This window comes from Ambystoma mexicanum, chromosome 1q (genome assembly GCF_040938575.1).
Source record: "Ambystoma mexicanum isolate Mex_15411 chromosome 1q, UKY_AmexF1_1, whole genome shotgun sequence".
Lineage (NCBI taxonomy): Eukaryota > Metazoa > Chordata > Amphibia > Caudata > Ambystomatidae > Ambystoma > Ambystoma mexicanum.
In genome coordinates this window covers 659,691,209-659,705,306 of record NC_090922.1, presented here as the reverse complement: position 1 = coordinate 659,705,306, position 14,098 = coordinate 659,691,209, and the positions used below count along the sequence as shown (strand labels likewise).

The window sequence follows — 14,098 nt, the reverse complement described above, 5'->3', positions numbered from 1 at the left end:
GACTGCATGGAAGTTCTCGCCAAGGCTAGAGCATCATCTACTCTGAAATGCTACAGACACAAAGGAAAGCGTTTTGCGATTTGGTGCTGGTCTCAGAAGATTAACCTCTTGCGGGTCACGGCTCATCAAGTACTTCCATATTTGCTGTCATTTGGCTTATCAGGACTCCCCCATGCCTCCATTAAGATACACCTGGCGGCTACCTCCCGCTACACCAGATCTCCAGAACTTTTTTTTTTGTGGTTGCACCATCTGATGAAGTTCATCAAGGGTCTGTTGCGTTTGTTCCCACCAGTGAGGGTTCCGACCCCAGCATGGGAACTCAATGTGGTGCTGACCAGTCTCATGTGGGTCTCATTCGAACCTATACATTCAGCTTTGCTTAAGTTCCTGTCATGGAAAACGGCTTTTCTCGTGCCCATCACCTCTGCACGACGAGAGGGTGAGATCAGGCCCTATCCTTTAAGCCACCGTACTTGACACGACAAGTGTGGTGCTGCGGACGCACCCCTCCTTCATGATGCCCAAGGTGCCATCATACTCCTCTAAAGAAGCCCTTGGTTTTACCTGTGTTTTTTCCGATGCCTTTGTCGCCTGCTGAAAGGACTTTGCACTCGCTGTATGTGGCTGGAGCGCTGAAGTTGTGTGGCCCGCACAAAGAGTTTCCAGAAAACTTCCCAACTTTTTGTAAACTTTGGTCCTGTGAAACATGGGAAGGCCCTGTTCAAGGCATCAATTTCCAGTTGGCTCTCCAGCTGTATCACCCATTGTCAACGGTTGGCCAACCGACCGCTGCCTGGCTGTCCGAGAGCCCATTCCACCAGGGTGATCGCTGCTACATCGGTGTTCCTGTCTGGTGTGTGCCCCTGCTGGACATCTGCAGGGCTGCTACGTGGAGGTTGATGCACAACTTCATGAAATTCTATTGCGTCGACAGGTATTCCAGGCTTGAAGGCGAGCCTGGTGAGTAGATAAGAGATGCTTTTGTTGAGCCTTGCCACCTCCCATGGTTGTGCATTTGTACACTGCTGTGCATGCTTTATTCATAAACATGTGAATCCATGCCAGACCCCATGCTGGAGAAGGACAAGTTAATTACTTGCAACTGTTCTTCTCCAGCATGTGTCTCTCATAGATTCACATGCGTGTACCCTCCCGCCTTCCCCTCTGCGACTCTTCTCTTGGTCCTACTGCCACTTTACGTGCGACCAAATCTGAAGATGGGTGCCTGGGGGAGGGGCTTGGGCAGAGGGCAGAGCGCCGTGATTGCTTGTTAGAAGCAAGACAGTTCAGAAATTAAACATTATTTTCTTTTACCTAGTATTTCCAGCCTGACGGGTAATATTCATGAGCATGTGAATCCATGCGCATGTGATTCCACGCCAGACCCATGCTGGCGAACAACGGTTACAGGGAAGTAACTTTTCTTTTTTTAAGGATCCATTGTTTTGTCCTTACTCCTACGTCCCGTCCCTTTTCCTCCATACTTATGGGACATCCCTCTGTCCTGTGGGACGGGACCGGAGCACTTTGTAAAAACCATCACATTTTTCAAAAATGTGTCCTTCCTTTCTTTTTATGCGGGGCACCGCACGCGGCCGTAACACTGCCCGTCTTAGCTCCGCCCAGCGCATCGCCCATCAGTCCTTTTCTCCGATCGATCGGGACTGGACGTACTTGCATCCTCAGAAGATTTTTTTTTCTTCCAGTTCCTCCTCCTCTGGCTTAGCGGTCGCAGGGTAGTCACTCTATGCGTTTCAGGTAGACTTTCCAAATTGTTCTTGTCAGCGACGCTTTGCTAGGGCGTATCCCCATCCTCCGTGCTAAGTGTTTGGGTGCGGACCACCGGTGGGAATCGTGCTTTTATTGCGACTCCCTTTCGGTCCGGGCGCTTGGAGTGGTGGGAGGTGGTGTTTCAACGTACTTCCCCTGCACATTTTCAAACTTTCATCGACGAAAAGAAGAAACGCCCGGTGAGTTCTTTGCGTCAAAAGCTCTATTACCGGGGCTTGCCCTGAAGTGCCTTCTAGGCCTAATAATTCTACCAGAGTTTTCTGAGGGCATCCGTAAGGGGCCTATTGACACCAGATTGCATTCCGAGGCCCCTCTGGGGGCTGTTTGTGGGCCATTTCTACTAAGGCGTCGGGTACCGGAGCTTGCTCCGAGGTCTCCTTGGTTGGAGCTTCCCATAAAATAATCAGGGTGTTGGAGGCCCCTCGTGCGGGGGCTTCTACCAGACTAGGGTCCAAGGCCTGTTATTTAGAGGCTAAGGTGACCAACAGTTCTGAGAGGCCTGTTGAGGTCTTTTTGGTGAGGTGTGTTCCTCATCGTTCCCGCTCTTGCAGAGATTCCAGTTCTGTTGAGGGGGCACGGAGTGAGGTGTTAAACCGTAATCCCTCCGTCACCGGCGGTGCCGAGGTCATTCCTTCGAAGGCTAGTTTGGCTGTTACGATGTCACAAACATTTCTAGGCCACACAGTACCGGCTCAGCCGAGGTTCCTTGTGTTAAAGCTAAAATGAAGACCCCTGACCCACCTGTGAAGACCCCTGCGTCACTTCCACATGTGTCGCAATTCTCCTCAGGTGCTGACAAAATGGCAACCGTTCCTGCCATGACCACGATGGACATTTTGGATTCATCCCTTACAACTACGCCATTGGGCCTAGGTGTAGGGGGGGCCCTTTTTCAGGTGAACATTGGTTTCCTTGTGCTCATCCGTTACATCCAGTTTACTACTGGAACGCGCAGATGCGTCATCAACGCCCTTGATTTACGTAGACAACAGTGGGGGAAGGACCCGCTTGGCAACCCTCTCCCTTTCGCCCCTGGAGTTACTCCGCGCATGAGAGGCCTCCTGTCGCACCTAAACCGTCGGCAGAGGACGTCTTTTTCGGCAGGTTTCAAATATTGATGCGTTCCGACCCCATGAAGGAGTACTTTCGGGGCCTGTTCAGGGAAACTTGCCCTCCTGCGCCGACGGCCCCGGCGCCTGTTCCTCCGCCGGCGCTGCTCTTAGCGGCAGGGCCTCCATCTCTCCCACCCCTACCTCCATTGTCTCCAGAGGACAAGGCTGTTGGGGTACCGGATGTGACTGAACCAGATGCGGACCTATCAGATGATGTACAGGGCGAGCAGGACAGCGAAGACCAGCCCCGCTCTGTCAGAGCTTTTCATGACCGGGTTCTGGACATGTGTCTGTTAGATGTTCCAGTACCTGAGGCACCTGCTCCGCAGGAGGGCGTGCTTTCAGGGGCTTTCACCTTATCTCCTTTGGAGCGTACCGGCTTGTTCTTGCAAAAGGACGTCTTGGCCGAGGTCTGTAGAGTTTGGGAGAAGCCACACTCTGGACTGTTTGTCAACAAGAAGATTGACGTGCGTTATAGGCTCCATTCTTCGGAAGAGGTGGCCTTAGCGTTGTGTCCGCTCTCCTCCTCCATGGTAGTGACAGCAGGCACTTTGCAATCCAGACTTGCGTCATCCTCTTCTACGACGGCTACACAGGTTCTGACCAAAGAGGACAAGCGTCTTGACTAGCTTGGGAGGAAGATTTTCGCTAACTCAGTTCTGCATTTGCTTGACGCAGCTGCAGAGCTCAGCTCTGCAGCTGCGTCAATCAAATGCAGAACTGGTGTTAGCGGGGTCGAATATGAAAATGTGGAAAGGTCTGTCAGTTTGAGGAGTTTTTTCCCCGCTGAAAAGTTGGAAGATTTCAAGGCGGGTTTGTCAGACGCCAGGGTCTTGGCACAGGATCTCCTGGAGGCTGCAGCTCACCATATTGACACCTCGGCCAGGGGCCTTATGCTTGGTGTGGATAACTCTCGTCAGGCTTGGCTGCACGCCACCAAGTTCTCAAAGAGGTGCAGGATAAGGTTTTGGAACTGCCTTTCGATGGCAAGGAGCTCTTTCATTCTACAACTGACGTGAAGCTGACCAAAACGAAGGACTGCACCCAGACCGCCAAGTCCTTGTCTGTCTTGGTTAAACCACCTTTCAGGACACAGATCATTGTCAAACCCTCGGCCTTCCTTTGGTTTCAGGGGTTTTTTAGACCGGAAATCCCGCAGGGTTAACACCCCTTTGGGAAATTCCCAGTGAAGGCAACAACGGAGCCGGTTTTTCTCACGCTACTCAGCCTCCTCAGGATCAGGTGGTGCTGCCACCGACAAGTCAACAAAATGAGGGTTTTCTGCGCTCGCACGAGACCCTGGTGGGAGGAAGCATGGCGTCTCATTGGAAGGCGTGGCAGACCATCACGGAGGACCGTTGGGTCTTGTCAGTCGCTCGGCTGGGCTTCTGCTTACCCCTTCCCTCTACCCCACCCATCAATCCTCCCTTCCAGCCGTCGGCGTCACCCTCCCTCAGAGCCGAGATTCAGAAGCTTCTGGATCTCAGGGCGGTGGAAGCCGTTCCTCTAGGGCGGCGAGAGGAGGGCTTCTATTCCCGGCTGTTCACGGTGCCCAAACCCAACCAGACTGGCCTGCGCACCATCCTAGACCTTTCCCAGTTCAATCTCTCTCTTAATTCAAGATGATCGCGCCCTGTCAGATAAAGTCCTCTCTACAAAAGGGCGATTGGCTCAGCGTGGTGGTCTTTCAGGATGCATATATGCATATCCTGATTGGGAATCTGCATCGGAGGTACCTACGGTTTTCTGTGGGGGAGGAGCACTTCCAGCTCCGAGTGCTCCCTTTTTGGCCTCAGCTCGGCACCGTGTCTCTTTACGTAGATGTCGGTTATCGCAGCTTATCTTCGGCTTCAGGGTATCCATGTGTATCCGTATTTGGACGATTGGCTGCTGCGCAGTCATTGTCCGCTGAAGGCCTCAAGCAATCTTCAGTCTCTCCTCCAGCTCCTGTTTCACCTTGGGCTGTAGGTGAACTGGTGGAAATCTTCCATGACGGGAAACACGATCAACGGCAGAGTTTACCTGACCGGGGACAGAAGGGCGGATCTGTTGACCACGTGTCAGATGTTAACGCAGTCGAAGAGCATGTCGGCCTGGTGGTTTGAGGTTTCTGGGCCTCATGTCCTCATGTATATTGGCTCTTCCCCTTGCTCGGCTCAAGATGAGTTGGATGCAAATGGCTCTTCAGAGTTCTTGGCGTCAGGCTGTGGATCCCGACTCCAAGATAATAGCAATCCCGGCTTTTGAGAGTGGACCTGGTGTGGTGGTAGTCTTTCAGCAACCTGTCAGCGGGTGTGGGTTTCCAAGACCCCACTCCAATGGTGACAATCACCACGGAGTCCTCCCTTCTGGGGTGGGGTGCGACGTTGGATCTTCTTCAGGTCTCCGTTCCTTCATATAAACCATCTGGAGCTTCTGGCGATTTTCCTGGTGCTCAATGCGTTCAGGCCAGTCATTGCCAACAAAGTGGTTTGGGTCCGAACGGACAATGTGATATCAATGGTTTACATCAACAAGCAGGGGGGCACCAAGTCTCGTCCTCTTGTGGATCTGGCCATTCAGATTTGGGAATGGGTGGTTCAGCATGGTGTCTGGCTGGTGGCAGTGAACATCCCGGGCCAGCTGAACATCACGGTAGACGCCCTCAGCCGACAAACAATAGTCAGCTACGAGTGGGAATTGAAGCTTGAGGTCCTCTTACAGATATTCCTGTGTTGGGGCACTCGAAGTGGACCTCTTCGTGGTATCGGCAAACAAGAAACTTTATATGTATGCCTCCAGAAACAGGCTGGGAGCTTCCTCTCTGGGAAACGCTCTCGAGATTCCATGGCACAACATGAGGACCTATGCTTTCCCGCCTCTGCCTCTGATTCATCGGACGATTTGCATGCTGAAGAGCACGGTCAACTGTTCTCTTCTACTCATAGCTCCGTGGTGGCCGGCCCGATTCTGGTTCTCAGAGCTTCAACATCTATCATTGTGTGCACCGATCAGGCTTCTGCTAGTTCCCGTCCTGCTTCACCAGAGAGATCAGCAACTGTGGCACCCCTCCCCACAATCGTTCAGCTTGGCGGCATGGTGCCTGAGTTCATATCTTTAAAACATCTCAACCTGTCTGCTGACAACATGCAAATAATTCAGGCAGCCAGGAAGCCTTCAACGAGGTCGCAATATAAGAGCAAGTGGCTTCGGTTTTGTCACTGGTGCTTAACTAAACAGCTGGACCCCAGGGTAGCTACGATTGACACTGTATTGTCTTTCGTTTCTCATCTTGCAGAGTCGGGCATTCATGTCCTGTCATGCAGGACTTATCTTTCGGCTGTGGCCGCCTACCTATCCACGGACCAGCGCTGGTTCTCACTATCAAATCCAGTGATTAAGCAGCACTTTGCGGATCTTATGCGTCTTTACCCCCCGGTTCGTAAACCGCACCCGACGTGTGATCTGAACGTGGTCCTCAGTCTTTCGAACCAATGGCTATGTTAGATCTTAAGCACCTTTTGTTGAAGGTGGCTTTCTTGGTCGCCGTTACCTCGGCAACGCGAGTGAGTGAGCTCCAAGCTTTGTCAGTGGAGCATTCCTTCTTAGTCTTCCACAAGGATATGGTTGTCCTTGGGACAAATCCTTCTTTCCTACCAAAGGTGGTTACCGATTTCCATTTGAATCAGTCAATCTCGCCGCCTGTTTTCTTTCCAAAGGGTTTTTCATTGCCTGGATGTTAGTAGAGCTCTTAAGTTCTATTTGGACAGAACTTCTAAACTTATGAGTTCTTCTCAACTTTTCTCAACTTTTCTCAACTTTTCTCAACTTTTCTCAACTTTTCTCAACTTTTCTCAACTTTTCTCAACTTTTCTCAACTTTTCTCAACTTTTCTCAACTTTTCTCAACTTTTCTCAACTTTTGGTTACCTTTGGCAACCCGCAAGGCAAGCAGGCCTCTAAAGCGACTATTTCCAGATGGATTGTTGCCTGCATTTCGGAGTCTTACACTGTTCAGGGCCTACATCCTCCTAAAGGGATTCATGCACATCTGGTACGGAGCAAGGCAGCTACTGTGGACTTTCAAAAGTATGTCGCCTGGGAGACCATTGTGAAAGCGGCTACTTGGGCCTCCCCATTGGCTTTTTGTAAGCATTACTGCTTGGACTTCAGCTCCAGATCTGGTGCTCAGTTTGGGCAGGCTGTGCTGAAAAATCTTTTTCAGTTAAGGGGTTTCCATCCACCCATAGTTCATGTCAGGAGTGCTTGGGAATCTCCCATAAGTATGGAGGAAAGGGGACGGAACGTAGGAGTATAATCAGGTTACTCACCGTAGTGACCACCTTACTCCTAATCCATAGTCCACTTTCCTCCATACGCCCGCCGTCTCCTCTAATAAGGTTCCTCTATTATTGCTTAAAGGTCTCTGACCTGGCGATAGATAAGGACTGATGAGTGATGAGCTGGGCGGAGCTAAAATGGGTGGGGTTACCGCCGCGTACGGTACCCCGGGTTAAGAGAGGAAGGGCACATTTTTGAAAAATGTGATGCTTTTTACAAAGTGCTCCGGTCCTGTCCCACAGGACGGAGCGATGTCCCATAAGTATGAAGGAAAGGGGGACTATGGACTAGGAGTAAGGTGGTCAATACGGTGAGTAACCTGATTATTATTAAACATGGCATTATTCCCCTGCCAGCCCTGTTTTACACCTCCATTTCTCAGTCGTATTCCCCTTTCCAACTTGATCATAAATTCCCTTTCCCAGCATAATTTTTTTCAATGGTGGGGTCTCAGTTTTTCAGATTGGCAACACTGCACAATTAAAATATCTAAACCCCATTTACAAATCTGATTGAAGTTGGTGTTTTCTTTCATAGCTTCCAGACCAGAACCTCCTGGAAAACAAGGAGCACAAGCCAGGCCCCATTGGAAAAGAACGGTCGCTGAAGAACCGAAAGGTTAAAGATAGCCCTCAAGCCGACATAGAGGGACAGGACAAGCCCAGTCCTATTGCTGTCCACAATACTGATGCTGCTGTTGTAAAAGAAACTAAGTCCGTGAAAGAGATGACGCCAGAAACTGGTACAATGTCCGCGTCCCCGCCAGAATTTGGAGCAAGTGCAAAGGTTTGTTTTTTCTCATAAACTGATACATAAATGTCACCATCTCTCCAGCTCTGAAATCTCTCCACTGGCACCCAATGGATGCAAGGATTAAATTCAAAACCCTCTGCATTGTCTACAAGGCTTTCTGGGACCTGGGTCCAAAATACCTTCAGCTATCCCTCCGCAAATACCTCCCCTCTGGAGCTCTTCGCTCCTCTACCTCCAACTCACTCGGGGTCAGTCGTTTTTCTAAGAAACAAGCTGGGGTAGATCTGTCTTCGGCTGGGGCCTCCCTCTGGAACAGCCTCCCTGCCACTCTAAAACTTGAGGAGAACCATCTCCCGTTCCGGAAGCACCTCAAGACCTTCCTCTTTTCTTCTGCCTTCGCTCTCCCTCTCCCCTGCTGATCTGTTATCTCTTGGCACCGTGCACCTGGCTACCCTCTGTCTTTTGGGCCCAGGTACCTGCTCATCCTGCCACCCTCCCGGACTGCCTCCGGGCCACCCCTTGCACTGGGGTCTGTATCTGTACCCATACAGCCCCCCCTTTTTCTTCCTGCACTTATCGGACCTACCCTGTCTGCTGCCTTAAACCTAGCACTTGCAAATTGCTGGCTGCATTACCACTGTTTGTTGCCTTTATTATTTATTTATTGTTATTTATCTGTTTCTCCTCTGCTTAACACTTTCCTCCTCTCCCACCTTCCATACCATTTTCCCCTCCCCCTCTCCCATGCACTTGCGCGTTCTCAATGTCACTGGGCCTAGTAAGATTGCTGTTTTGTTTTCCCCTGTTCCCCGCCCTTGCCTTATCGCGCTCTGAAACACTTGTGTACGAGCGCGATAGAAATAAAATATCAATCAAACCAATGCTACGCAAGTGAATAAAGTGCCAATTGCCTGCACCTTAACTTTACTGGTGTGTGAAAGACGGCCTTTAAACTGAATTTTAATCCTGTTTCTAATGTTTATTGTGCTTACTCCTTGAAACTAAACACTTTGCGCATTGCTTAAATTAAGTCATACTGCTTTGGCTTATGGTCTAGAGCCATGTAGTGCTTTACTTTGACCCTTTGATTAATAATTTTTGCCACAGCACCATGTAGAACAGTTGAAGGATTTTTATATTGCACACTATCACCACCTGCATGTTCCCCTGGCACTATGGTCGATCTGTAAAACAAGAGGGTGATGTTTGGGAGGCAGGTTAGTAGGACTCAGCGGGAAGAAAGAGCAAGAGAGCTGTGATGTACTGTTGGCAGCTTCAGTTCGGTTTAAACTGCTGAGCATATGTGAATTTTCAGGCTGTAGCAGTCTCATGCTGTTGTGCGAGGCTGTGCTTTTTTTCGTTGTTGCGCTGAAGTGAAGTGCGCGCAGCTGCGACGGCCATCAAAGCGGCCAACGCCCTCGCCATCGTGGCGTGCTACGACAGGGAGCTCTGGTTTAAGATTGCTCCCCTCTTGGACTTCCTTCCTGAGGACAAGAGAGCAGAAGCGTTAGTTACTGCAGGAGGGCGAGGTGGCATCGGACCATGCCATTACATTGGCCACGGACATTGCCGACACAGGATTCCGTCAAATGGGCAACAGCGTTTGCCTTCGTCGGCGAGGGTGGTTAAGGGCCACTAATTTCCACCAGGAGGTGCAGTCGAGGTTGTTGGACATGCCTTTCAACTGGGACAATTTGTTTGGTAAGACCGTGGACGAGTCCCTTCAGGCCATCAAGGCGGATACTGAGACGGCTTGTGCCTTGGGCACGCTCCAACAGCGACGGCTGTCCTTTCGGTCCTCCGGAGGCAAGTCCCAAGGTTCCTTCAAAGGCTTTGGCAGAGGTGCTTTGTAAGTCTGTAGGAGGTCTTGTTCGTCACCAAGGTCCCCAAAGCGGCGCCTCCATGGCGAAGCAAGACTGAACCGGCCATGATGTCGGGGGGACCCCCCCACACACACACACCCCTGTGGGAGGCTGGCTGGCGAACTTAGTCAGTGTTTGGAAGACCAACTCCACTGACCGTTGGGTGCTGGACTCTCTGGCCCACGGACACACCCTGGAATTCCAACAAGTGTCCTCGCATACCACCAGTGGCCAGGCAAGAAAGCCACGACCCTCAGCTTTTGATGGAGGTGTGGGCCATGCTAAAAAAGGGCACAATAGAGCTCGTCCCAAAGAGGCTCCGGAGTGTACTCTCAGTACTTCCTAGTCTAGAAGAAGACTGGCGATTGGAGGCCTATCCTAGACCTCCGCCGACTGAACAAGTGCATCAAATCCCGGAAGTTTCGGATTGTCACCCTTTAGCACGTGCTAGGATAGCTGGAAGAAGGGGGATTTTCTATCCTCGCTGGACTTGGAGGGTGCCTATTTTCACATCCCCATTCTCAAGGGGCACCACAAGTTTATGCGCTTCATGGTCCTCCCCTTTGGATTGAAGTCGGCGCCAAGGGTTTTAACCAAGTGCCTAGCGCCAGTGGTGGTACTGCTGCGTCTGCGAGGGATCCACATTTACCCCATACCTGGACGACTCGCCCATCTGAGCGAAATCGAGGGAGATCGCCGTCGAGCACACAGCGCAACCTGGGCAACCTGTAAAATAGATATATCACAAGCCCAGTCCATGGATTGTTCTATAAGTCTGATTTCCTCCTACAATGTTTCTACCACCCCAATGTACCTTCGGAGTGGCTCCCTTTAAAGCAGGAGCCACGGATCCTCGAGATCCCACGAGGAAACTGAACTGTGTTGAGGTGGCAGCTTCAGTCCCAGCGGTGCATGTCGACGACGGAGAGAAGACGTCCTGCAAGGAAGAGGCGTGCGGGGCACTTGGATGTCGATAGTTCAGGACCGCAAAGAGTTTGTGAAGAACTGTGGCCCAGCAAGGGCATCGAGTCGTCCGGCATCTCTACGGTCTTTGGGTGGCGGGAAACCCACCGGCGGATGTTCATGGGCGCAACGACGGCCTGGCCTTCTCAGGCTGGATAAGGCTGGCAGCAGTTCAAGGTCCTGCACCACCACCCAGTGTCGCTGAACTTGCAGGCCTGGCTCCTGCAGCGCTAGAGTTTGAAGGATACGATATCCCGGTGGACTGCGAGGAGGTGCTTGCCAAGGACAGGGCTTCGTCTACACTGAAATGCTACAGACATAAGTGGAAGAGGTTCGCCGTTTGTTGCCGTGCACAGAAGATCGACCCTCTACGAATTACGGCTCTGCAGGTGCTGCCGAATGTGATGTCGCTGGCCAAAGCAGGTCTGGCTCATGCTTCCATCAAGTTTCACGCTACACCAGAGCTCTGGGACAATCGTCGTCATGGTCAGTCTGGTCAAGGAGTTCATCAAAGGACTTTTCCGTTCCTTCCCGTCGTTGAAGACCCCAGCGTGGGAGCTCAATGTGGTTCTGACTAGCCTCATGAGTCCTTTCGAGCCTATGCACCCAGCGCCACTGAAGTTTTTGTCGTGGAAGACCGCATTCCTCAGGGCCTTCACCTCTGCACGATGAGTGGGAGAGATTCAGGCCCTGTCTTTTAAGCCACCTTGACTTTTCACGACACAAAGGTGGTGCTGTGGGCGCACCCCTCCTTCATGCCCAAGGTGCCGTCAGACTTAATCTAAACGAGCCCTTGGTGTTACATGTTTTTTTCCCAACGCCTTTGCCGGTTGAAAGGACTTTGCACTCGCTGGATGTGGCTAGAGCGCTGAAGTTCTATGTGGACTGCATAAACAGTTTCCGGAAGACGTCACAACTTTTCGTGAACTTTGGCCATGTGAATAATGCGAAGGCCCTCTCCCAGGCTTCCATGTCCAGGTGGCTCTCCGGCTGCATCACTCATTGTCACCGGTTGGCAAACTGGCCGTTGCCTGGCCATCCGAGAGCCCATTCGACCAGAGCGATCGGTACTACTACAATGTTCCTGTCTGGTGTGCCCCTGCTGGACATCAGCAGGGCTGCTATGTAGGGGTCGACGCATACCTTCGTGAGATTCTACTGCGTCGACATAGATTCCAGGGAGGAGTCCAGAGTCTGCCAAACAGTGCTGCGCAACCTGTTCGCTTGAAGGTGAGCCTGGTGAAGGAGGAAAGGGATGCGTAATGTTGAGATGATTAATGTTACGCTATGTAGTCTTTATTCATGAGCATGTGAATCCATGCCAAACACCATGCTGGAGAAGGAACGAGTTACTTACCTGTAACTGTTGTTCTCCAGCATGGGTCTGGCATGGATTCACATGCGAACACGCTCCCACCTAACCCCCTGCGGCTCTTCCCTTGGTCCTACTGCCACTTTACGTGTTACCAAATCTGAAGATGGCTGACAGACGAGGGGCTTAGGTAGAGGGCGGTCATTGGCGGGGGTGGGGGGGGTGGGCGCAGGATGACCCAGAGACCAGTGATTGGTTGTTAGCAGAAAGACAGTTCAGAAGTGAAACTGATTTTTTCTTCACCGAGGATTCCCAGCCTGACGACGGGGAATATTCATGAGCATGTGAATCCATGCCAGACCCATGCTGGAGAACAGTTACAGGTAAGTAACTTGTTCCTTAATTTATTAATCATTCCGAGTAAGCCTTCTTCAGAAGGCAGCAATATAACAGTAACACTCAAATACGCTCTCTTAATTTCTAAATCCGTAAAGACCCTTTTGGGATGGCACACAGTCACAACCTACACCCTCAGGTGACTTAAATAGTTAAGGTGCTGGGGACATTTATTTATTTGCATTTATAAAGCGCTCAAACTGCCCTCGGGCATCGAGGCAATGTTACAGAAATACTCACTTGGATATAGGTAAAACATATACAATATTTTAGGATGCAGGTACAAGAGATTAGTTACTGACATTGTTCATGTTCCATGGGAACAGCGGGGCAAGTGCAGATTACTTGAATAAAGTGGTTTTCAGTGTATTTCTGAAGGCCATGAGGGAGGATTCTGATCTCAATTTGAGTGGTAGTGAGTTCCAGGATTTTGGTGCTAGTACTTCAAAAATTGACCCGCTGGCTTTGGCTCTGTTGAAGGCAGGAATTGAGAGTTAGTGTGTGTACATGTCACGTTTTGGAATGAATTTTTGGACTTGATGTATTTGTTCCGTTAGGTAGGTGGGTGCAGATTGGGATAGACAGCTGTGGTGATTGTGAGAGTCTTGAACAAAGTGCCAGTGGGCCTTTTGTCTTGCTTGGGAGATGTGCGCCCTCCTGGGAATGCTGAGAGCTGGCCTCAGCGCATTGTTTTGTGCAATTTGTAATCTGTTAATGTTTTTGGCGGAGGTGCCCAGTAGGAGGACATTGCAATAGTCCAGTTTTGCATCTATGTTGGCCCTGGCAATGTTGAGGCAGTTTTCAGCGAAGAGGTGGGGGTTTTACTGCATTGACAATTTTGGTTTCGAGTGCTGCTGCAGAGGAGATATAGCTCACCCGTCTATCCATAGACTGGTGTGAGGCCAGAAAAACTCCTAAGGTTTTTACAGAAGTAGACTGTGATTACAGTGTTCTCTATTTTGAAGTTGCAGTATTTGCTGTCTAGTTTTTTTGAGGATTTCATTTTTTTTTTATTTGTTTTGGTTACATAGTAACCTTTACAAAAACAATATAAAACCAATAAGAACAAATCTTAAAAGAAATACATACATAAAATGTTGGTTACATGGATTTGATTACATTCCTTATAATACATCCTAATACAACCAAAAAGTATAAATACATTATACATATAAATGATCCATATTAAAACAAAATGAAAAAAGACACGCAAGATGCATATGCCTACAAAAAATGTTGAGCTGTGCTACCTCCCCATAGTTCGCATTTAGCTTTTAGAAAACGCAGTATGGCCAGTTGAAGTTTGACCCTAGATCCATACAACATGTCTTTCCATAGGGCAACCAGATCCACATTCTCTGGGTTGGGCACATATTTAATAAAGTAATCAATGCGTGCCGTTCTTAGACCCAAACATTGTGTCAACAGGTGTTGTAAAGTTACTGCTCCAATGTCTGAATCACAAAATAGACATTTAACCATTTGCGGAGGCAAGGTTTGCCTTATAGTCATAATCTCACCTGTATTAAGGGCATTAAAACGAAAGCGCATAAATTCTTGTCGAAGCCCTTTGTTTGGAAATTTTAT

The 14,098-nt window shown here is 50.1% G+C and overlaps 1 protein-coding gene across 7 annotated transcripts in view; it reads left to right on the top strand.

Moving 5' to 3' along the window:
* PRRC2C (proline rich coiled-coil 2C) overlaps positions 1-14,098 on the top strand; it is a 1,565,218-nt gene that overhangs the window by 867,208 nt on the left and 683,912 nt on the right. For all 7 annotated transcript variants that reach the window (XM_069641251.1, XM_069641250.1, XM_069641252.1 and 4 more), the window contains exon 21: positions 7,763-8,011. In XM_069641251.1, the coding sequence (XP_069497352.1) occupies positions 7,763-8,011 (249 nt within the window). The remainder of the gene's footprint in view (positions 1-7,762; positions 8,012-14,098) is intronic.